The following is a 24,747-nucleotide window of genomic DNA, read 5'->3' as shown; positions in this document are numbered from 1 at the left end:
TAAACACAACCTATTGTTACGGTTCAACACAGGCTTAGCCTTGCCTATGCTTGGCAGGCTTACGTTAGGGACATCACCGTCATTTTTGCATATAAGATTTTTGGGAGAATTGATGTCATCTTCAGGCAGACCACCAAAAGCTTAACGTATTCTTCGAGGAGGGGTGGTCGACCTCCTTGGGTGCCTAACCTTGGCACTTCTAGACCTTCATTCCCTTGCGGGGCGGCCCTGGTTAATGGCTAGCATGGCTACCAGGGTTCCTCATGGACGCACACATGCTCATGGGGACAATGTTGGACCGACACTGCGGTGCCGACATTCAAGGGAGGCTTGACATGCAGGCCTGGTTTAAGCATGGCCCTTCACCTCGCCAGCCCCTTGCCCAAGCTGAGTGAGCTATCTCGTTGCCTCTAGCACACGGGTGTGTTCCGGCCCAAGCAGGTGCCTATCATCGTCGACATACAGAAGACCCATCACATCAGTGCCAAGTCACATCATCGGCGCGCAGTCGCCTTGCATTATGGTCGTCTCCCTTTAGCACATAAGCGGTGCCTCCCATGAATCGGTCTAAGCCAGAAGAGTGCCCCGACCATTGGACTTGAGATCATGATCCAGTGCTATTGATTTTGATAGAACCATCCCATCGGACAACTCCTAACCTCCAAGCACACAAAGACTTGTCCTAACCTACCTTGACCTGAATGCCGCACGGATTTATTCCACTATATCACTACCCCGTGACACTATGGCATCGGCATAAATCACACGATTCACGCATTGATGTGAGGCAAAACTCCACAACATAATAGTGCCACTATCAGCATAGGTACCCTGGGTTTAATCTCATTTTTTAATGCTCTATAACTTCCAGACCTAATTCCGTTAAATTTAGTGGAGGATAAATTTACAAAAATACCTATATTTTTCATTGTTCATCTTTCTTTTACTTTTAGGTTTGATGACTACCCCAACGAACATATCATTCCAGCGTGAATTTATTTTTGCCGCATTCCAAAAGGTAGAAGAAGCTGAATAACGAAAAAAGAAAATCGAAACATCGGCATTTTCATAATTTTATTAATTTAACAGATTTGAATTTAAAAATATATTGTATGACGTGGAAAAAATATGGTATAAGAAGAGTTTTGAGTAATCAAAATCCATCCATAAATTTAAAATTTTGATAAATAACATCTGCTTGTTTATCACGTTTATGGTTCAATTGATTGGTCAGAAATTTTCCAGATATCATTTATAAAAGTTCAGGTGTTAAAGTGGCAAAAGTTACACCGGTGAGACTGGTAGCTACCTGCAATTTACCCCTTTTCATAATTCATAGTTACTGGTTATGGTTAGTCGTCTCGTCCGTTTTGGTTCGTTTGTGGGCAATGTTCTTTCTCTCTCCGCGCGTGTGGCAGGCGCTATCCATGGCTTGCGGTTGCGGGGGAGAGTGCTCCATCTTCCTCAACACCTCTTCTCCCCTCCTTTCTCATCGGTCTCTTCCAATCAAACGGTTAAAAGGTATTTGCTGTACTTTAGTTTCTTTTATTCATGACATGGTTACGCTAATTGATCTCTCTTCTCGCATTAATTCCTCCCATTCATTCGGATATTGGTACTTATATGGGAAGCGAATTGGTAATTCTGCACAGACAGAGCCACTCAATCAGTAGTAATGGGGATTACTAGATGCAGAGTACAAGTACCCTTCTCTTTTCCAGGTATTACAAGAAGGTCTGTACTCTGTATTTGACTTCATGCTATCTCACCAAACAATTACAACATTAATGGTTTCCTTCTTTCTTTCCCCTTCAAATGCAATTATGCAAATATCAGTTCTGCGGTTTCTGAAGTCAATTGTGTTTTTCAGCAACAAGATTGAAGCAATCCAACTACCAAAGGCAGAGGTGTCAGGATCTAACTCTAACGTGAAGAAAGCTAATTTGTTTGCTAGGCGGAAGGAAAGTGTCAAGCTGCCGAATTATGACGATGGTTGTGGTGGGAATTTGTATCCTATTAGCGCATTTCTTAATCATCCTTCGGGGGTCGAAACCATCTTGAACAAGGACGCCTTGCAAAGTCTTCAATCCTTGGACTCTAACACTTACAGGTGGGGAGGTCACCCCCTTCCACTCGTTTCTTCTTTTATTTACTGATAACTGATGACGCTGATGCCTCCTTTAAGCCTGTTATTAAGTTCTTTGGTTGATTGATGATGATGCGAGTTCCTTCTCAATTGCTGCGATGCCAATAACCTTCATCACTGATCACTCAATAAAGTCACTTGATTTTTTCTTTGAACATCTTTTTCTTGTATGTTCTAAGATTAGCAAATGACAATGCAACTCTCTTGCTAATAATGGTATTCATGCTTTTTTGGAAGGCTTTGCCACTCCAAGCTTTCTCTTTACTCTCAAGCTGAAGTTTTGGCTAAGAGTGACATTAGTTAGCTAAAAATCTATCTAGCAAGAATACTTAAGTTTCCAAAACTTGGCATTGTCGAACATCATATGGTATCAGTGTGTGAAGACATGCTCACTTTGCCACATAACCAAAAAGTCCTTTTAGTATTACCTCAAGTTCCTATGTCAAAATACTCAGTGTAGGGTTGTGATACTAGCATACATGTTGATAACCTCTTTACACTGATAAAAACTAATAAGCAATGCCACAGGCCCACAGAAAATTTGGGTCTTGCTCAAACAATGAGCAGGGCTAAGGAAAATTGGTTGGCAGGTCAAGGTGGCAATGTCAAATTCCACATCAATATGCTTGACTAGTGTCATGTGCAGGTGCACTTTGCAGAAAATTCAACTTCTCAACTTTGAAGTAGCTCCTGTGTTGGATTTACGAGTGACAACAACAAATGAAGATTGCATAGTTGAGATGTTATCTTGCAAGGTGAGCTTTTCTTTCTATTCTTGACTTGACAAATTCTTTATTTCTTTTGATTTTATCTTGGTGAAAAAAATTCATCATAGAACTCGTCATATTGAAAGAGATAAAGTAATTTGTGGTTTTCATCTATTTTAATTTGAAACTTCTTGTCAGGTGAGACTTTCAGCATGCCCCTAGAGAGAATCTAGAAGTATTTTGTCTTGGACACCACTGACCGAGGAATTCATAAAATTGAAGTTTGATGACGGCAATAGAGGGAATCTAGGACCCTCTGGTATAGGAGACTTATTTAGAAATGAGTGAAGTCATGTGGTGGCACTCTGTTTGGGTCCATTGGTCATGGGGATTCTTTGAGGGCAGAATTAATGGCAGTTGTGGAAGGGGTAGTCAAAGCAAAGGAATTAGGTTTGCGCAAGCTGGTTATAGAAGGTGACTGTCAATTGGTGATCAGGCTCTTACAAAATAAAGGGAATGGCCTATGGAAGTATCAAAATGAACTAAAGAAGATTAAATGGCTATATAGGGGTATGGATGTGAGATGGCAATGGGTTTAAAGTATGGAAAATAGTATATATGATAACTTGGCAAAACAAAAGGTGGGGAGAAATCAACTGTTTTGGGCTCAATTGTAATGTTTTTTAGTCTTTGGAGAAAAGCAATTTTACTCTGATGTTTTGCTTTAATTAATGAAAATTCCTTGATCCAAAAGAAAAATGTAGGAAAAAAAAAGGAGAAAATTTTCTAGCAACAATCAGAGTTCACAAGAGAAAAGGAACAAATACAAAGGTTATAAATTACAAAAAAACTGTACAAAAGGGACTATGATACATCATTCTGAAATTCTCCACACCACTATCACCAACAGAGATAAATCACCATCAACACACTATGCTCTCCACCACATGAGATTCACATTTGTGTAGATTCAGCAGCTCATACGATGTGCTAAACCACACCACAATCAACCTATTGCATACAGTCCATCTTGGTAACAACCTATTAGAGTTCCTTAAACTTTCACACGCACCATCAACATGTCACCCATGATGACCACAGCAAGAAGGAAGAAAAGGAGAGATTGCAGCCTACCAACTTGAGTTCTTTATTTCCTAACAGAAAATCAAGCACTGGAACACCAAGAAAGAAGATTGCAGATCTGTAGAAGAGTGATCGCAACCTTAGGCAATCTCCCATAGAGCTCTGATACCATGAAAGGTAGATTTTGTTCAGCATAGGTTAAGAAAGGAGGCTGTATGAACAGAAAGAGAGGAGAAAGAAAGAGGAAATAAAGAAATGAGGGCAGAAGAGAAAGTAAACTCTCCCTAGGCAGCAAGACCCTTTGTATATTAGTTATCATGGGGATGGGATACATAAACGTTACTAGTCCTATTTCAGTGTGGGGGATGTAACTTAAATATATACAAGCTTGTAAAAACATAATTAACATAGAGTAATGTAAATAGACCAAATTACCACTATTCAAATGACCATTTCTAGCAACAACTTGGATGACTCCTTATAGACTCCAATTTGGACTAGGAAACTGATCTAAGATAACTTCTATATTGATTTATAACTATGAAAACCCATGATGACACTCAAATAAGGACTCTTAACTCCCTAGCAACATTAGAAATTACTAAAATTAGTAAATTGTGATTTATTATATATGGCATTTATGGGAATTACTATAAATAGTGTCTGAAAGTTCTCATAAATAGTACTTCATAAATAACAGTAAATTTCTAGAAAACTTAAAACCCTATTTCCAGTGCACCTATAACTTCAATATAAGAAGGGCATCTCAAGTGATCCCACTCTTGGTTTTCACCAATTCTTCTCCTGTGAAATTCCCTTGAGATGAGAATGAAGCCACAAGATTTTTTAATGCTATTTCTTTCTTCTCTTTAGATCTGTTATCTTTTTTTTGAGATTCTAAAGGAACTCAGATTGATCTAACCAAATACATGCTGTTGCACCAAATTTCTTCTTCTGGAAAAACTTGACTCGTTGAGATTGGAAGACAGCCAAGTATTCTGTCTTTGGGCAAATGTGTAAGCAATAAAGTACCTGTATTCCTCTCAAGCTCAGGTATTGGCAAATTATGTCCAGGCATCAATGTGATATACTTATTACCTGTAAAGAATGAATAAGCATTTGCCTACTATTATCTTCTACATCACGATTTTATAACCCTTGTTGTCCCAGGAAACTGTAGCAAATTTTAGTAGGCAGGGCATTACAATGCACTGTATCTCCAATAGAACAAGTAACCAAGCTTCACTGCTCCACCTTTTTTTTTTTTTATCAATGATAGAAAACTTTCATTGAGGAAAAAAATGATTACAAGGAAAGGGAGAGGTAAACCCTCTTAATCCTCTCCCAAGGAAAACAAAAAGCAATTTACAACATAGCCCAGAACATTTGTTCCCTTCCCATCTCTTTACCCACTGTAACTGAATTTTCAAGTCCTGTGCTAGTCGATTGAAAACTTCCATTGACCATTCTCTTCTTTTTGCAGCCAGCCAATGACCAGTTTTGAATCCCCTTCAACAATGAGCTTGCGACAATTCAACTCATAGCCTTCTTCACTCCTTCCATCAGTGCCAAGAAGTGAGTCACCACCACTAGTAGGACAAGAAAATAAAGCAATCCCTCTTCCCTCTTCATCCCCAAAGGTTCTACCATTTCCAGATGGCCCCAGGTTATCTTCACTACTGCCATCAAAGTTAAGTTTAGTGAATCTAGAAGCTGGTGGAGACTAAAGGGGGCTAACCTTGGTTTGTGCAGGGGCCGAATCAGCCACATCCTTCCAATTCCTTCTGATCATATCTGTGGAGATACCTTTAAACATTCCAGAGACAGCACCAAACTGTACTACTCTAATAGAAACTACCTCAGTAATGGCCTCCTTACTCCTTGCCATAAAGAATTCTTGAGTTATTTTCTTTCCAAATTGTCTAGCATATAGCAGCCCTAACACACCTCTATAGAGCTTTTGAAATAAAGGGGCAGGATTTAAGGTTTGCATTGTTAACTCATACCACCCTATGTGGTTTTGGGTGTGATTCCACTTAAAGACCCAATTTAAAGAACTCGACAGTACAAAAAACACCATTGGATGAGAAATTGGGAAAAACTGATTTCTTTCTACATGGATTCTTGATTCCATGCTTGTATGGTCAATTTTTCCCATCCAACTAGTTCTCTAGGCAACATCCACCTCCATTTCTCCTTTGTTATGAATTATCAAACCAAGGTAACAAAAAAGGTAATCTCTTGGTCACTAATCCCAATTGTACCCTGATATCCACTCAATTATTAACAGAAGAGGTCTGTTATGGGCCCGGGAATAGGATCTCGTCATGGGTCGGTCCACGGGGAAAATCTCCTGTTTTCCATGTTCCTCCCTTTTCTTGAGGAACCTATCTTCGTGCCTTAATGGTGATTTGTTCAAGAGATCACCAACTCTCCTCTACTCTCTTTCTTGACTGAATTTTTCGATGATTTTTATTCAATATTCTCAGCTCCTTAAATAGGAGATTACAAGAGATAAGGGTCCTACTTTTAGGAAGACTCCTTGCTAATTAGGAAGACTCCCTACTAATCTATCCTACTGAACTGATAAGATAAGATAAGATAAGACTCCCTTAATCTATCCTACTGAACTGATAAGATAACATAAGACTCCCTACTAATCCATACTACTGAATTGATAAGATAAGAACACTGAATTGATAAGACTCCTACTAATCCCTACTACTGAAAGCAGATAAGATAAGAATACTAAATAGATAAGATAGGATGAGAACACTAAATTACTATTGCCGAGAACACTAAATTACTGTTATTGCTGCCGGCGGCGATATGTCTTCCCAATACGCATCCACATCATTACTCCCTTCCTGGATTATGAGCTTGTACTCAAGCTCGAATTCAGGATGGGTGTCTTGAAACACAGTCAAAGGAATCCCGGATAGGTAGAATGATTTTGCCCTCCTGGATCGGGTTCCAATGAAGAGGGTTCATCCTTAGACAGCTGCAGTGAGATACCAAGATTTGACCATGCGTAGCTGCATTCTTTGTCGCGGGCAACTGCAGCCTTAAGGTACTTTTGAGATGTCTTGAACTGTATGAGTACAAAGATTGTGAACGCCAGGCTGGTGCCACTGAACTGCATCATCTGGATCCTCTTTTATTGCCTGCTTTAGTGTGTACAGAGCTCCCTCTTCCACTTCTATCAAATCATTATGTCCAGTTTCAAACGTTGCTGCAATTTCATGTTGAGCCTTGTGAACCATGGCAAGTCCTGCCCATGCTATCCGAAGCTCAATTGTTGCAAAGTCCCCTTCTCTGAGTATTGAAGCCATTTCATTCGCAGCCTATGAAAGTTGTTCAGTGGGATCTTGAGACCTTTCTACCTCCTTGATACGATGAAGCGCAACAACATATCGAGTTGACATGCAATTAGGCTCCAATTTGCTGCTGTCTCCAGGCACTTTCCAGCATCTCTATGATCACCAGCTAAATAGTATGCATTAGCAAGATTCACCCATATATGTGCAGCCCTAGGATCTGATCTGATTACAGCTAACAAACAACTCTTTTGCAACATTTGCAGCCGCAACATGAGGCATACAAGCTCTTCACCAGCGATGACGACTTTGGAATAGTTGCTCTTATTCTTCTTTGAACTCTCGTCGATGGAATCCTCGACGACACCAGATCCCTACTTGATTGGGACATTCTGGGTGTTGCTAACCTGTGCTAGGGCAACGACCTGCTGCTTGTCGGACGATTCTGCCATGTCTGGTCGGCGGCTGGTTGTGGTTGCAGCCCCTTCCGGGTTCCTTTTCTTGCTGGAAAAGTACAACTCCATCAAGCGCCTTAATTCTCGGACGTTGTCCTTGATCTCACGCACCTCCTTGCTATTTTCCACGAGTTTGTGCTCCAGATAATGAACCCTAGACGTCAATTGCTCAAAGTCACCCATGACGCCTTGCTCTGATACCAAATTGTTATGAGCCCGGGAATAGGACCTCGTCACGGGTCGGTCCACAGGGAAAACCTATTGTTTTCCCTTGTTCCTCCCTTTTCTTGATGAACCTATCTTGGCGCCTTAATGGTGATTTGTTCAAGAGATCACCTAACTCTCCTCTGCTCTCTTTCTTGACTGAAATTTTCGATGCCTTTATTGAATAATATCAGCTCCTTAAATAGGAGATTACAAGAGATAAGAATCCTATTTTTAAGAAGACTCCTTGCTAATTAGGAAGACTCCCTACTAATCTATCCTACTGAACTGATAAGATAAGATAAGACTCCCTTAATCTATCATACTGAACTGATAAGATAAGACTCCCTACTAATCCATACTACTGAACTGATAAGATAAGATAAGACTCCCTACTAATCCATACTACTGAAAACAATACTGAGTAGGTAAGATAAGTACTGTATCTAGCTAGAATTAGATAAGATGAGAATCAGCAAATCTTGCTCCCTTTATTGTTGCTGTTGGCGGTGATATGTCTTCCCAATAAAAGCATCCACATCAAGGTCACTTAAAGGTTTATTTTGGTATCCATTTGCCCATCTCCGATCTCTTGGTTAGAAAGCAGCAGTTGGTGCAAAAAATGCTGGAGGTTAGGGGCATATCCAATTCACCCTCCCAAGACCCTGAATAGCAAGGTCCAACATTGGATAATGGCTCTGTCTCTTGTCAAATTTGTGTGTAGGACTTAGTGGTTTAGGAGAGATGAAGAAGAGGAGTGAAGGGTTAAGTCGTGACCCCAACCTCTCAATACGTTTTATTTCTTAACATGTTAAAGGTAAAATTCCAACATTTCCCCCATAAACATGAATGTATATCCATAGATCTCAAATACATGAAAAGATCCCAAAAATACCCTTACATACATACATACATATATAACCTTAAAGGGTATTATTGTAATTATACATATGTTCTGTCCTCTTGATAAAACATACCCTTTTATAGGCACTCATTTGAATATACCTCCTATGACTTTTCTCATCTTCTTGTTGCTATTGAAAATCCTAGACTAATGTCACCTATATTGTCTTAATTTTCTTTTCTCGTTTTTCGGTAAGTAATTTTCTTTTTTTTTTGTATTTTCATTTCCTTTGTCAACTAAACTAAGGAAAGTCATTTCTATTTTCTTCACAATTGAATGCAGCATAAATATAGAAAAATATCATGGAAGATCAGTTAGCAAAACAAGGGGTGTTCAAGGAAACTTGTTTCTGGACTCAGATGTAATTATCAAAGTTTGGTGTTTGTTTGTTCTGTTTTTCAGGGGTAACCGAGGCTACCCTTGTTGTATCTTTTGGCTTTAATCATTAATAAATTTTCTGTTATTCATAAAAATATCAATATAGAAAAACAGTATCATTAATAGATGGAATAATTGTATCCATACGCATGTCCTAGGTCACAGTGAATGGAGAGTCATATCCTGTTTCCCACTTCTGTCTCTGTGTCTGTATCCATATCTGGGCACTGTGGCTGTGAACCCCACTTAAGTAATATAATGTAGATGATGAAGTTACATAGGTTATGTTCTAGCATTAATATGTCAAGATTGTAAAATTTAGATATCTTGTGCAGATATTTTCTACATTTTGTATTATTTACTGCATTATAATCTCATCAGAAGTATATATTTTATAATTGCTAATCTAGCCTCATGATTTTTTTTTTTGCATGGTAATTAGAACCGTTAAATGTCTATCCCATGTAGTTGGTGTAAGCTTTCTTAGACAGAGTGGGTTCCTTGATCAACTCTCAAATTTATGAGGATTTAGCCAGTACATATATATCCTATCATGCAAGAAAGCTGAAATATTCTGATGTCTGAGAACATTGGAACAATATGTAATGATATTTGAATATGAATTCAAGATATAATGTGTCATGTTTCAGATAATACCTAGAGCATGCCACAATGGAATGACAGTAGGAATGTGCAAAGGCCAAGAGCTACTCTTTTGTGAAAGTTGTAAGGGTAAATGCAGAGATTCCCCTTATGTTAGGTGATTTTCCCTTTCCAAGGTGCTTATAAGCCCTGAATGGACTGTCAATGTATCCCCTGAATCACCTCTAGAATCCCCTCCCACTCCAGAGAGGCTCAGATAAAATTTCTTTACTCATTTTCCTAGCACAAAATACTATTGCTAATGTTGGTAAAATTGATTTGGGTCTTGGGAGGGGTGGGCTGTATACAGACCTAGCATTTGGCATATCATTGCACATAGTAGCTGCTCCAAGACTCAAACCCGTGTTTTCATGATTATTGGTCTGAGCTTTTACCATTAACCAAGCAATGGGCCCTAGCACAATCATTGCTAATCAAGTAAAGAGGGGAAAAAGGAAAGGAAGAAAAAGGAATAAGGAGCTATTGTCTTTTCTTTGTTGCGGAACTGTTGCAGTGGCAATTTTATTGCCATTAATGATGTGGTGGTTAACTGGCATCCCAGATGGTCCATGGGGCCTGAGTTCACTTTATCAGGGAGGCCAAAGCCTTCACCTTTACTATGAACATCTGGTTCTAGAGAACCTTAGGGATTGTCAGTTTCGTTGTAGTTTTGTTTGGCCATAATTGGGTCCTATAGCTCTAGTTTTTTATTTTATTTTATTTCCACTGGTGAAATCATTACTATGTAGGAGTTGTCTTATATGAGTTTGCCTCAATGAGGGCCCTTTTCTCATGGTCCTTGTTTAGCTTTGTGACACTCCTGCTCTCTTTTACTCAGGGTTCCAATTCATTCTTTTTATTTATTTTTTTTGATTAACACCATCATTATCTATGAAATAGATATATGCCACAAGTATTGAATATGAACAACAAACATGACATTGGATTGATATTTAAAAGCATGAATTCCATATATCACAACTCTTTTTTTTTTTATTACATTTTCACATATTGCATTAATATTTGAGACATAACCTTTTGTTTTGTAAGTTATACATATGTTCAAGTAATGCATTTTCTTGGTCATGCAAAATTTATATATATATATATATATATATATATATATATATAATTTTTTTTTTTTTGTTAATGTTCTCTCTTTACATAACAGTTTGAGGGTTCAGAGGCCATGGAACGCCAAAATGACCATTTCTCAGGTACATATTTTGGACTAATATAATGATTTGTAAGTGTGCAACCAAATCAAGATGGTTCCTAGATGAATGATATTTGGCTTATGGTTCAAACTCAACATGATACCAGTCATGTTGGTTTCTATCCAAGTTTCCATAACTTTTGAACTTGAAAAGAACACCTTGTCAATGCTTTTGCAGTAATGGGGTTGTTAAAAGCCCTAAAAAAACTAAAAAAAAAAATTATCACCACACTTGCATACTTGGATGTGCGACCTTGTGTTATTGAGTAAGAAAAGAAACAAATCACTATGTATGCTATAAGTAACTTATATTCCTTTGATTTTTCATGGTGAAAATACATGTTCTTCAACCTTTGTCTTCAATATGCAGCATCCATGGCAAATCACATGAAGTGGGATGCAAGTACTTCTAAGCCATCATTGGATGTGGATGTGAAGTTGAGTATCACTCTTGAGGTCATTTATCTTATCCTTTAAGCTTAAGATCTATTGTCAGTTGTTTATGTATTCAAGTTTAGTACCATAAGGGTACTGTTGTAATTTCTCCTTTGCTTACATTGTTCGTCTGTACTAGTATAAATAATAATATATCATTCTTTCGCCCCCTAAGTTCTGAAGGGGCTTTCAGTCCTCTCGGCTCTCCTCTCCTCTTTCCCTCTCTTCTCTCCTCTCGTCTCTTCACTTGCTCTTGCTCTTGCTCAACATGGTATCAGAGCAAGTCGTCCAGGCCCGAAGGGTGGTGTCAAGCAAACCTGTTGTTCAATGTCGAGCAGATAGTCTTTTCATCTCCCAGGGCTATATCCATCAAACTGCTAATCAGTTGTGTTCAGTTCGACCCAGAAGTTATAGAGACTTTTCATCTTCCAGCCCAGAAGTTGTATTCATTGTCTATTCGACTATAGAGAGTCTATCATCTGAGGTTCGTAGAGGGAGTTCTGGTTTACAGAGAGGCTATCATCTGAAGTTAAAAGAGGTACTGTTCATTTACTGTTCGGCTGCCTTACGGATTGACTGTTCAGCCGATTGATGGACTATTGATGGACTGTATTTCTTTAACAAAGCAGCTGTATTCGACATTTTTTTTTTGTATTTCTTTACCCCTTCGATGGATTGTTGATGTCCTAAAGCAGATATTGTATTGATCTCAGTCATTGACTGTTCGGCTTCCAGACCTGTCGACTAGGGGTGTGGTGAACTTCACCTTGTTTTTTCTATTCTGTTGGAGGGTCATATGACCTCTGTACAATTGTAGGCCATACAGACCTGATTATGTACTGCAACTGCAGTGTTTTTTTTTTGGATTCCTACAAGACCATAGGTTATACAGACCTATTCCAGTACTGCAACAGCAGTGTTCAGTCTTTGCTCCCAGTGAAACCGTAGGTCAGAAGGACCTGTTTCTATAATAGCCTTGTACGGAAGTACTCATTTGGTTGCTGTTTTTTCTTAAACCAAAAATCATGAGTAGTGAAGATTCAACCACATCTAGAGTTTCCTCAATGTTGAATGGAATGGGTGGGGGTGACCTATCCTTTCCTATGGCTGTTGTCCCTCTTGATGGTTTAAATTACCTAGAGTGGTCAAGAGGGATCAAGTTATACATCACTGCAAGGGGGAAGATAGGCTATATTAATGGGAGGATAAAAGAACCATCCTCCAGGAGTGCTGAATATGATAGAAGGAATCAGGAGAACAGTATTGTTATGTCCTGGCTCTTGGTTTCCATGCAACCTCAAATCAGGAAAAATTTCATGTGGGCTGAAACTGCGAATGAAATCTGGGAACAAGCAAAGTCTACATATTCAGAATTGTGACACTATGCCAAAATTTATCAACTGCAGGCAGCATCTTCTACTTGTAGACAGGGGGAAAGGTGTTTATCGGTCTATTACTCTAACTTAACATCTGCCTGGAAGGAGTTGGATCACTACCAGAGTGTGGATTGGAAGTGTGATGAGGATGCTAAGAAGTACAAACAGCTTGTCTCCCAGCAAAGGGTGTTTGCATTCTTTCATGGTATGAATCCTATGTATGAATCTATCAGAGTTCAGATTCTCAGCTCTAAGGATCTCCCTTTTGTTCAGGAAGTCTATGCTCTTGTACAATCTGAAGAAAGCAGGAGAAATTTGATGAACAGCCCTGGTGGGGATGATGTTGTGTTAGTTGCAAAAGGGGGTGTATCTACTGGTGTGGGATCTTCTTCCCAGAAAGGAGATCTCCAGAAAAAAATAGAAGATAAGGAAAAATTGTGGTGCACTCATTGCCAGAAACCCTGACACACCAAAGATACCTGTTGGGATATTCATGGGAAACCAAAATGGGCTCAAGATCTGACTAAGAAGCAAGGTTCAAAGGTGAATAAGAAGTACGGACAGCAAAATACAAAGAAACATCACATGGCCAACATGGCTACTCGGGAGCATCAGCCCCCCATTTCTACTGTGACTCAGACATATCTCACTGGACCTGACCCGAGGGAGGACATTATGAATTCCTTCCGTGACCTTTTAGAGCTCTATGGTAGAGCAATTCGTCAGATGGATACTCCTCCCTCAACCTCATTTGCATCTACGTCAGGTAACCCTGCCACTGCTTTCCATGTTGCTTCTCACACCCATGACTCTCCATGGATCATTGATTCTGGAGCATCAAAACATATGACTGGTACGTCCTCTTACTTTCAAACCTATCACCCTCTTTCTGGAAGAGACAAGATGAGACTAGCCGATGGATCATACTCTTCCATAGCTGGTCAAGGAACTCTCTCTCTTCCTCTTGGCCTTACCCTCTCTGATGTTCTTCATGTTCCAAATTTTCCCATTAATTTGTTCTCTGTTAATAGTGTTACTAATTCCTTGAATTGCTCAGTGACTTTTTTCCCTTCTCATTATGTGATTTAGGATCTGGCCTCAGGGAGGACGATTGGTAGGGGTCGTATGGCTAATGGACTTTACATGCTGGAGAATAAGGCCGGTCTTCATGTTACAGAATCTATGAGTCAGTCCTGTAAGAAAAAAGTCTATATATGGCATTGTCGTCTTGGTCATTTGTCTTTTGAGTCTTTGAAAGTTGTATTCCCATAACTGTTTAAGTCAATGTCTGTCTCTGATTTTTCTTGTCAAACGTGTCAGTTGAGTAAACATTGTAGAACTCATTTTCTTCAAAGACATAGTAAATCTAAATCTCCATTTCACATTGTTCATTCTGATGTGTGGGGCCTTGTTACTTTACCATCTGAGAGTGGCTACAAGTATTTCATTACCCTCATTGATGATTATTCTAGATTTACATGGGTATACCCGATGCGAACCAGGGAAAAAGTACCAAAAATCATTCAAGATTTCCAGCGGATGGTCTTCATTCAATTTCAAACTGAAATCCAAATTTTCCAATCAGATAATGCAAAAGAATTTTTTCATAGTGACCTCATGGAATTTTTTGCTTCGCATGGTTCCCTTCACCGTAGCTCTTGTGCCCGCACACCACAACAAAATGGTGTGGCCGAACGGAAGAACCGACATCTCCTTGAAGTGGCTCGAGGTTTACTACTTCATATGAATGTTCCCAAACGGTTTTGGTTTGAAGCTGTTCTTTGTTCCACTTACCTTATAAACCGTATGCCCTCTCGTCGATTAGAGTACAAAGCCCCACATCAACTTCTCTTTCCTAAGGCTCCCCTTCTTTCTATTCCTCCTCGTGTCTTTGGTTGCCGGTGTTGTCCAAAATCTGTCTCCCACCCGTGGGAAATTGGACTCTCGTGCTATATCTTGCATATTTCTTGGTTACTCCTTCACTCAAAAGGCCATGTTTTTTATCCTGTTTCTCGTAAATTCTCTGTCTCCATGGATGTTTCTTTCTTTGAAGATGAGCCTTTCTATCCTGTTTCTCCTCAGGGGGAGTGTAGACATGAGGAGAAACTGGTTCAGCTTCCCTCTCTCCCTAACCCTCCACCTTTTCGTGTTTTTTCTCGTCGTCGCAAAGGCCAACAAAATCCAAGAGCTGTAGAGAATCCGAAGCTGTACCTCCAGTGCCACCAGACTCCTCGAGGGAGGATCATACTCACTCAGGTATTTTAGCTCCCAATGATGTCCTTGAATCTATTGAAAATGATTCCTCTACTGCTAATGATCTTGACCGTCCTATTGCTCACAGGAAGGGTGTTAGATTGTACACCACAAAACATCCCATTTCCAACTTTGTCTCTTATGAGAACATTTCATCCTCATTCCGTGCCTTCTTTACCTCTATTGACAGTGTCCCTATCCCTAAGAATGTGGCAGAAGCTTTTTCAGTTCCTGAATGGACAAATGCCATGAGGGAAGAAGTTAATGCCCTTCACAAAAATGGCACATGGGAACTTGTTGATCTTCCTAAGGGAAAGGTTCCAGTTGGATGCAAATGGGTGTTCACAGTCAAGTATAAGGCTGATGGAACAGTGGAAAGGTATAAAGCTCGCTTAGTGGCAAAGGGATTTACTCAAGTGTATGGAGTTGATTATGTAGAAACTTTTGTCCCCATTGCCAAGATGAATTCCATTAGAGTCCTTTTCTCTCTTGCGGCCAATCTAGATTGGGTTTTACACCAGCTGGACATCAAGAATGCATTCTTGAATGGTGACCTTGAAGAGGAAGTGTACCTGATTCAACCTCCTAGGTTTCTAGCCCAAGGCAATGAACAGAAAGTGTGCAAGTTGAAGAAGTCCTTATATGGGCTGAAACAATCACCAAGAGCTTGGTTCAGTAGATTCCATGTGGCAGTTCAGCAGAAAGGATACAGGCAATGTCAATCAGATCACACACTGTTCGTGAAAAAAGGAGAAGGTAAAATTGTTGCTCTAATTGTATGTGGATGACATAATTGTTACTAGTGATTGGGAGGATGAAATTCAGAAATTGAAAATTTTTCTTGCCACTCAGTTTGAAGTGAAGGATCTAAGACCTACCAGATACTTCCTTGGAATTGAAGTTGCCCGATCAAAGAAGGGTATCTTCATTTCTCAAAGGAAATACGTCCTAGATTTACTTCAGGACACTGGAAAGATGGGGGTGAAGCCAGTTGACTCTCCCATTGACCCCAACCATAAATTAGGTGACAACTGTGGTGAATCACTCAAGGATGTGAAACAGTTTCAGAGGCTTGTAGGGAGAATGTTATACCTTTCTATGACTCGCCCAGACATTGCATATTCTGTTGGTGTCCTCAATCAATTCATGCATGCTCCTAGGTCTTCTCATCTTGAAGCAGCAGAGAGAATCCTCCGATATTTGAAGAAGTATCCGGGTACTGGTTTGTTGTTTCAAAAGCACTGACATTTGAAAGTTGAAGTTTATACAGATGCCGATTGGGTTGGATCCCAAAGTGACAGAAAGTCTACTAGTGGCTACTGCACCTTTATACGATGGAACCTTGTTACATGGAGGAGTAAAAAGCAAAATGTGGTAGCTAGATCCAGTGCTGAAGATGAATATCGTGCTATGGCCCATGGGGTTGTTGAAGGTGGATAAAGAATTTGTTGGGGGAGTTGGGTTTCCCAGTGACCAAACCTATAATTCTATTTTGTGATAACAAAGCAGCTATAAGCATTACTGCCAATCCGGTGCTACATGATAAAACAAAACACATCGAAGTTGACAAGCATTTTATCAGAGAGAAAGTTATCACAGGCGAAGTGTGTACCCCCTATGTCACTTCTGAGAACCAGCTTGCAGACATCTTTACAAAGGGTTTAAACCTTTCCAGACATCATGATCTTTGTGACAAGTTGGGCATGATTGATATCTATGCTCCAACCTGAGGGGGAGTGTTGTTAGTTGTTTATGTATTCAGGTTTAGTACCATAAGAGTACTGTTGTAATTTCTCCTTTGTTTACATTATTCGGCTGTACTAGTATAAATAATAATATATCATTCTTTCGCCCCCTAAGTTCCTGTTAGTAAACTCTACCAGATTCTAGGTTGAAGTAGAGAAGAAGAAAGAAAAGAGAAAGAAGAAGAAGAAGAAGAAGAAGAAGAAGAAGAAGAAGAAGAAAGAAAGGTTCGGCCAGACTAGAAGAGAATCAAAATCATCTCCCCTAGCTGACCCACTTGTATTTATTCAAAAAACATAGAGTTACAGGAAAGACCATTTTGTCCCTCATAGAAGATGGGACACATAACTTAAACTCAGATACAATAGACCTTTCACTCTCAAGCAGATAATCCAGAATGACCAAAATACCCTTGACTCGAGCATTCTAACATTCCCCCTCAAGCTGGAGAATATATATCATATAGTCCCAGCTTGTTACAAATGTAATCTATTCTTCCCCGAGACAATCCCTTTGTGAGGAGATCTGCCCACTGATTTCCTGAGCTCACATGAGATGTGATTATCACCCCACTTATTACTTTATCTCTTACAAAGTGACAATCAACCTCGATATGCTTAGTTCTCTCATGAAAGACGGGATTGGAAGAGATGTGAACAGCAGCTTGGTTATCACAGTATAATTTCATGGGTTTGTCAATTGAGAATCCCATCTCTTGAAGCAAGTTCTTTAGCCATACTAACTCACATGTGGTATGGGCCATAGCCCTGTACTCTGCTTCTGCACTACTTCTTGCCACCACTGTTTGTTTCTTGCTCTTCCAAGTTACAAGATTGCCACCAAGGAAGGTACAATACCCTGTAGTTGATCTCCTGTCTGATATAGAACCAGCCCAATCAGCATCTATGTACCCTACTATCTCAAGAGTTCCTCCACTTTGGTATAACAAACCACGACCTGGAGCACCTTTTAGGTACCTAACAATTCTCAGAACAGCTTCCCAGTGAGGAACCCGAGGATGTTGCATAAACTGGCTCACCACACTCACAGCAAATGATATATCTGGTCGGGTAATGGTCAGGTAGTTCAATTTGCCCACCAACCTTCTGTATCTTCCAGGATCATCAAACTCTTCACCCGCATCAACACTCAGCTTGGCATTGATTTCCATAGGAGTTTCTGCTGGTTTAGCACCTAACAACCCTGTTTCTTCAAGTAGATCAAGAACATATTTTCTCTGACATAGGTTGATCCCATGTTTTGACCTCGCAACCTCTATTCCCAGGAAATATTTCAGCTTCCCCAGATCTTTCGTATTGAAGTGATCCTGTAAGAATTTCTTCAACCTGTTGATTCCATTGCTATCACTCCCAGTTATGACAATATCATCCACGTACACGACTAGCAAGATTTTCCCATCCTTTGAGTTATAGCTGAACACAGAATGATCAACCTGACATTGTTTCATCCCAAAGGCTTTCATCACTTCACTGAACCTGCCAAACCAAGCACGTGGAGATTGTTTCAGTCCATAAATTGCCTTTTTTAGCCTACACACTTTGCCAGACTCCCCCTGAGCAACAAACCCTGGTGGTTGCTCCATATACACCTCCTCAACTAGATCACCATGCAGGAAGGCATTTTTTATGTCAAGTTGTACAAGAGACCAATCATACATAGCAGCTAATGAAATCAGCACCCGAACTGAACCAATCTTAGCCACAGGAGAAAATGTCTCCATATAGTCCACACCATACATCTGAGAATAACCCTTGGCCACCAACCTCGCTTTCAATCGCTCCATACTGCCATTTGGAAGATACTTCACTGTGTAGACCCATTGACATCCAACTGTGTGCTTACCGGAAGGAAGAGCGGTGAGTTCCCATGTGTGATTATGTTGTAGAGCAGAGAGTTCTTCTTCCATGGCTTGCCGCCACCCTGGAGAGGCAAGAGCTTCCTGGACAGTCTTGGGAATGGGAACAGATGAGAGTAATGATATAAATTTGCAATGAGAAGCAGAAAGGTGAGCAGTAGAAACATAGTGTGAAATGGGGTGAGAAGTACAAGTACGTTTACCTTTTCGCAGAGCAATAGGAAGATCAGGATCTGAAGGATGAGCAGTAGCAGGATCTGTCGACAGGGGCTGAAGTGGAGGAGGGCCCGATGCACTTCTGCGGGTATACACTTGAGTGATCGGCGGCTTCCCAGTAGTAACAGGCATAGGATGTGCATCTGCAGTAGAAACAGGAGCTACTGGAAGGATGTCCACAACAGATATAGGAAGGGGAACCACAGAGGGAGAGGAAGAGACCCCAGCATCTGAGAAGAACGGAATTGACTCAAAGAATGTGACATCAGAGCACACAAACGATTTATGGGATTTTGGGTTATAACACTTATACCCTTTCTGAGTCCTTGAGTAGCCAAGAAAGATACACTTATTAGCTCGAGCATCTAGCTTGTCTAACCCAGGCCCCCAAGTGTTGAACAAAACAAACACAGCCAAAGATTCTTGGGGTAAGAGGAAATGGAGATAAAGTGGGAAACAACACGGAGAAAGGGGATTGACTTCCAAGGATTGACATGGGCATCCGATTGATAAGAAAACAGGATGTAAGAACAGCATCACTCCAAAAATGTTTTGGGACATTCATATTAATCATCAAGGATCGAGCAGTTTCAAGAAGATGTTGATTTTTTCGTTCAGCTACACCATTCTGTTGTGGGGTGTAGGCACAAGAAGTTTGATGAATGATCCCATGATGTTCTAGGTATTGCTGAAATGGTGAGGAGTTGTATTCTTTGGCATTATCGGAGCGAAGGATTTTAATATGAACACCAAATTGAGTGCGTATTTCAGCATAAAATTTTTGAAAAATAGGGAACAACTCACTACGATCTTTCATAAGATAAATCCATGTCATCCTTGAAAAGTCATCAACAAAGATTACAAAATACTTATACCCATTGTATGACACCACTTTAATTGGACCCCATACATCGAAATGAACTAAAGAGAAAGGACTTGAGACACGACTATCAACTCTTGGACTAAATGAGACTCTATGATGTTTACCCAATTGACATGACTCACAATCTAATGATGAAAGATGACTCAAGGAAGGAACCAGTAACTTCAAGGCCTTGAGAGAAGGATGACCAAGTCTGCAGTGCCACTGAAGAGGAGTAAGAGATGACTGAAAAGCTACTGGAGGACCACCACCATCAAGGTAATATAATCCACCTGCTTCATGCCCTCCACCAATCTTCCTCCCCGTCTTGAGATCCTGAAACACACAAGAAGAAGGGTAGAAGGTTACAGAACAATTAAGAGACTTGGTTAATCTGCTGACAAACATAAGGTTAAAAGGAAACTTAGGAACATATAAAACAGATGATAAAGGCAATGAGGGGTGATTAACATCACCAACACCACAGATAGGAGAGGTAGAACCATTAGCAAGTGTAACTGTTTGAGGTGTGGAGGAGTGGGAAAGGGAAGAAAATACATCATGAGTCCCAGACATATGGTCCGAGGCCCCGGAGTCAATGATCCAGTGTGAGTCTTTGGAAGCTAAGCAAGCCATACCTGAATGGGCAAGTGTAGCGGTGTTCTGCTGAAATGTTTGAATGAACTGCTCATATACTGCACGTGGTACACTCACCATTTCCTTCTCAGAAGCACAAGTAGATGTGGAGGGGATTGGGTCAATTTGCTGACTTTCAGTAATTGTGTCACTACCCTTAGTCCTAGCATAGTTAGCCCAAGTGTTGGGTGTACCACGCAAATCATAGCAGAAATTAACTGTGTGCCCCTCTAAACCACAATGTGTACACTTTCTCTGAGTATAACTCCTTCCTCTTCCCCGACCTCCCCCTGAGTCTCGACCTCCAGTCCGACCACTAGCCCTGCTAAACATGTGACCACCACGGTTGCTTGGGAGTCCACTCCTGACACCACCACTTCTATTTCCACGACCACCCCCTTTAGTCACTACCAAACCAGATCTGTTAGAGAGAGAAGAATGTTCTACCGACTCAATGGATGTTCTCTTAAGACGAGCAAAAACTTCTTCAAGTGAGGGAAGAGCAGATCCTCCCAATATTTGTGCTCTGACAGGCTCATACTCAGCCTTCAACCCCACAAGAAACCTTGTCACATCAAGCTGCTCACGTTGCTGTTGTTGGATCTGAACATCTAATGTTAGAGGATGATACACATTAAGCTCATTACGAATGTTCCTCAAACTTGCATAGTACTCTTCTAAGCTTTGACTCCCTTGCTTCAAATTGAAATACTCTTGGTACAACTGATACACCCTAGTTGTATTGTCTTGTCCAGAGTACAACTTCTTAGCATGATCCCAGATTTCCCTAGCTGTATCTAGGAATATGAAGTTCACACTAATCTTTGGTTCCATGCTGTTCCAGAGCCATGTCATTATCTGTGCATCTACTTGTTCCCAGTCACTGATCCCAGGGGAATCAGAGGGAGGCTTCTCCTCTCTTACATGTTTTACCTTTCTCTTGGCCTTCAAGAACACCTCCACAGATTTTGCCCATGGTACATAATTCTCACCATTCAACTTGATGGATGTCATTTGAACACTTAGATAGTCTGGAGAAAGCATTACACCTGTTTTGTTATCATTCCCATTTTCAATTGAAGCCATCTTAATTATTTTACCTTCAAATATACAACACAACCTCACACTCTTTCACAAGACTTATCTCACTTATAACACCACCAATTCCAGCTTCTTTAAATACACATTACACACCACACACTAAGGCTGAAATCACTCAGTCTTCACATCAAACACCTGGGCTGCACACTGCAAACCATTCACCATCAACACACTAAGACTGAAATCACTCAGTCTTCACATCAAACACTTGGGCTGCACACTGCAGAACCATTCACCATCAACACACTAAGACTGAAATCACTCAGTCCTCACATCAAACACTTGGGCTGCACACTGCAGAACTGATTACACACAAGGTATAGGAGATCACTTTTAAATATTTTTGAAACATAGATACACCAATCACCACGACACAACCACCACCAATCTACTGCTGTTGTGAACTTCAGCAGTCGACAACTCTTCTTTCAACATACATACGAAGAGAAATGCAGAGGAACACGACTGAGATGCATATCAGTCACACTGAGCACCACCACCACAACCAACTTTTGAAACAAAAAAAAAGAAACATTCACAGTCCCTTGGACAAACAACAGTAGTGTTCATACCTGTCCACATTCAGCCCTCTTCGATACTGAATAGAGGGTTTAGTATACCACTCCAACGACCACCACAGCAACGACGGGAGGCATCCTCACCTCCAGGCCCACAAAACGAGAGCTCCTTTTCAGCCCCTTATCGAACCTCCACTCAGGTCAGTCGAAGAAGGAAGAAGATGACTGTGAAAGTTGGCGGCGAACCCAGAAGGAGAACAGCAGCAAGAAAGAAATGCGGATACGACCTTACAGCTCTGATACCATGTTAGTAAACTCTACCAGATTCTAGGTTGAAGTAGAGAAGAAGAAAGAAAAGAGAAAGAAGAAGAAGAAGAAGAAGAAGAAGAAAGAAAGGTTCGGCCAGACTAGAAGAGAGTCAAAATCATCTCCCCTAGCTGACCCACTTGTATTTATTCAAAAAACATAGAGTTACAGGAAAGACCATTTTGTCCCTCATAGAAGATGGGACACATAACTTAAACTCAGATACAATAGACCTTTCACTCTCAAGCAGATATTCCAGAATGACCAAAATACCCTTGACTCGAGCATTCTAACAGTTCCGAAGGGGCTTCCAGTCCTCTCGGCTCTCCTCTCCTATTTCCCTCTCTTCTCTCCTCTCGTCTCTTCACTTGCTCTTACTCTTGCTCAACAAGATCAATATACATATTTGTAAGTTACTTATTCATTGTAACATGTCTGAGGTAAATGTTATTGCATCATTATAAAATAAGATTGCTTATGCTTTGTTGAATGATCTGAACTGAGTTTCTTCTAGCCACACGACAATCTAATGACATGTTCAAAAGATCATCTTCAGATCCCAATTCAGATTTTAGGGTGGAAATAGCATTCCTCTTCCTCATATGTAATACCTTAAACCCTTCCTGGCTATTAAGCAGTTGACACAGCTAGATGACAAATGACAACATTTGGCATATGGCTTAATCATTCTCAGTTCCCCTGCATATTTCAGGATAGAAAAATATCTACATGGCTTTGCAAATGAAAGCTGATCTAATTTGGAGAGAATGGCTTGGTGCAAATGGATTGATAAATGTTCAGTTCCATTTTAAGCATTCAGAGTTTAAGAATTGCATCCATATTTAGCTTTATTCAAGTTTTGATTTAATTTGACCGTCAAAAACAAGCCAACAAGATTACTTAAAAATTGTTGTTGAGATATTTTGTACTGAAGTTCAGAACTGATGCAAGTTTTTCTCAAGCAGCCTATTGAATTTAATATTCAGTACTCTAATTATACTCTGTACATGTGATCAAGTGAGATATCATTATGGTTCTATTGACTTGCTTGATCACATACAATTTACCCCAAGTGGAAGATGTTATTATTATACTTTATGCAATGAACTAATGATATTGTTTTAGTTTTGCTTTGTGTATCATTTACAGATATATACACGACCGTTCACTTTGCTTCCAGTGTCTGCTGTTGAGAACCCTGGAAATTTGTAAGTTACTAAAATTTTGTTGAAATTGTTTTATTGTGTATCAGAAATGAAGCATGAATGCTAGTGAAAATAGGTACTGTGCTTCTGGAGTTGCTTAAACCTCTCAACTTTTTTCCGTAGCATTACATGTTGCTGAAACATTGTAGTGCACTTTCTAGAGTTATTCTCTGAAGCAAAGCTTCTTGGAAATATCCTTTGAGACCATACAAATCCTGATTGCTGGTTCTCAATTGAGATGTGTGCTCCCATCTTTGATTGTTGTTAGTATTCAGGAACCTCACCTGCTTAAGCTTTTAGGTTGAAAGGTTCCCTGGCATAGTACTGGAGCCTGCTTGACGAAGTGATGATATATTGTTTGATCCTCATCACCCCCATATTTAATTAATTAAATTTCAGCACAAGGTATGGGTGGCCCTGTGCTTGCCCATGCCTTCAAGCCCGATAGGCTTTTGCTTGAGGGGGTGTGTTAGAGAATAAAATACCTATTCAGGGACTCACCTAACAGATTAAACTTTTAGGTTGAATGGTTCACTGACAACTGTGATTTGCCTTTTCAACATGACTAAAAGTATTTCTATTGCTTCTATTACATTGAGACTCGTTAATCTGTGCAAATGTGGTCACATACAGAATCATGCAAAGACTGGTAGATAAACTTGTTCCTCTACTTGTTGAGAGGCTACTCCAAGATTATGACAAGTGGGTTCAAGAGCAATTAGAAATTTCTCCATGAATGCTTCCATAATATTTCACTTTCAGTAAGTTTCTGAAACTGTTGGCCTGCACTTTCTTGAGTATTCTGTGCGTGGGTTTGTGATCAAGTTGATTCAGGTCTTCAAGAGATTTTTTTCCCTTTTCATTCGTTTTGATATAATGAATGGGTATTGAGCTGATAATCACAGAGTCTTAAGATTGTATGTGCGCCATTTGTAGTGCTCTGCCTGCTTGTGTTTATGGTTGCACATTCATGTGTAACAGGTTTTGGAATAGTCCCTGAACCAATTTCTTATTAACTGTAATTTGGAATTTTTACCTTGTATGGTTAGCCCATGCAACATATTACCACTTGATAAGTTTGTCCATAAAAACCATAACTATATTACTCATAATTTACTTTCTGTAATCAGTAAACATAATTATATTACTCTCAAGATATTCAAGTCCA

At 40.0% G+C, this 24,747-nt stretch overlaps 1 protein-coding gene across 6 annotated transcripts; it reads left to right on the top strand.

Annotated features, from left to right (window-relative positions):
* Positions 1–1,213: 1,213 nt before the first annotated feature.
* On the top strand, positions 1,214–24,747 carry LOC148844410 (DUF1997 family protein, putative (DUF1997)). 6 transcript variants are annotated; one of them, XM_088958523.1, is made up of 8 exons: positions 1,214–1,521; positions 1,653–1,734; positions 1,871–2,110; positions 2,793–2,901; positions 11,008–11,053; positions 11,423–11,508; positions 23,524–23,582; positions 24,213–24,747. In XM_088958523.1, exons 1-8 carry the CDS (start codon positions 1,389–1,391, stop codon positions 24,313–24,315), a joined length of 858 nt encoding a protein of 285 aa, XP_088814649.1. In that variant the 5' UTR covers positions 1,214–1,388; the 3' UTR covers positions 24,316–24,747. The 6 variants fall into 6 exon arrangements, with proteins under 6 accessions (XP_088814649.1, XP_088814650.1, XP_088814648.1 ...); XM_088958527.1 differs by having other exon boundaries at positions 1,368–1,521; positions 1,653–1,721; XM_088958525.1 differs by having other exon boundaries at positions 1,368–1,521; positions 1,653–1,721; positions 23,500–23,582.

Source organism: Nelumbo lutea, chromosome 8 (genome assembly GCF_056320005.1).
Source record: "Nelumbo lutea isolate HS-2025 chromosome 8, American lotus-T2T, whole genome shotgun sequence".
NCBI classification, from domain to species: domain Eukaryota; kingdom Viridiplantae; phylum Streptophyta; class Magnoliopsida; order Proteales; family Nelumbonaceae; genus Nelumbo; species Nelumbo lutea.
This window is presented reverse-complemented; position numbering and strand designations above follow the sequence as displayed.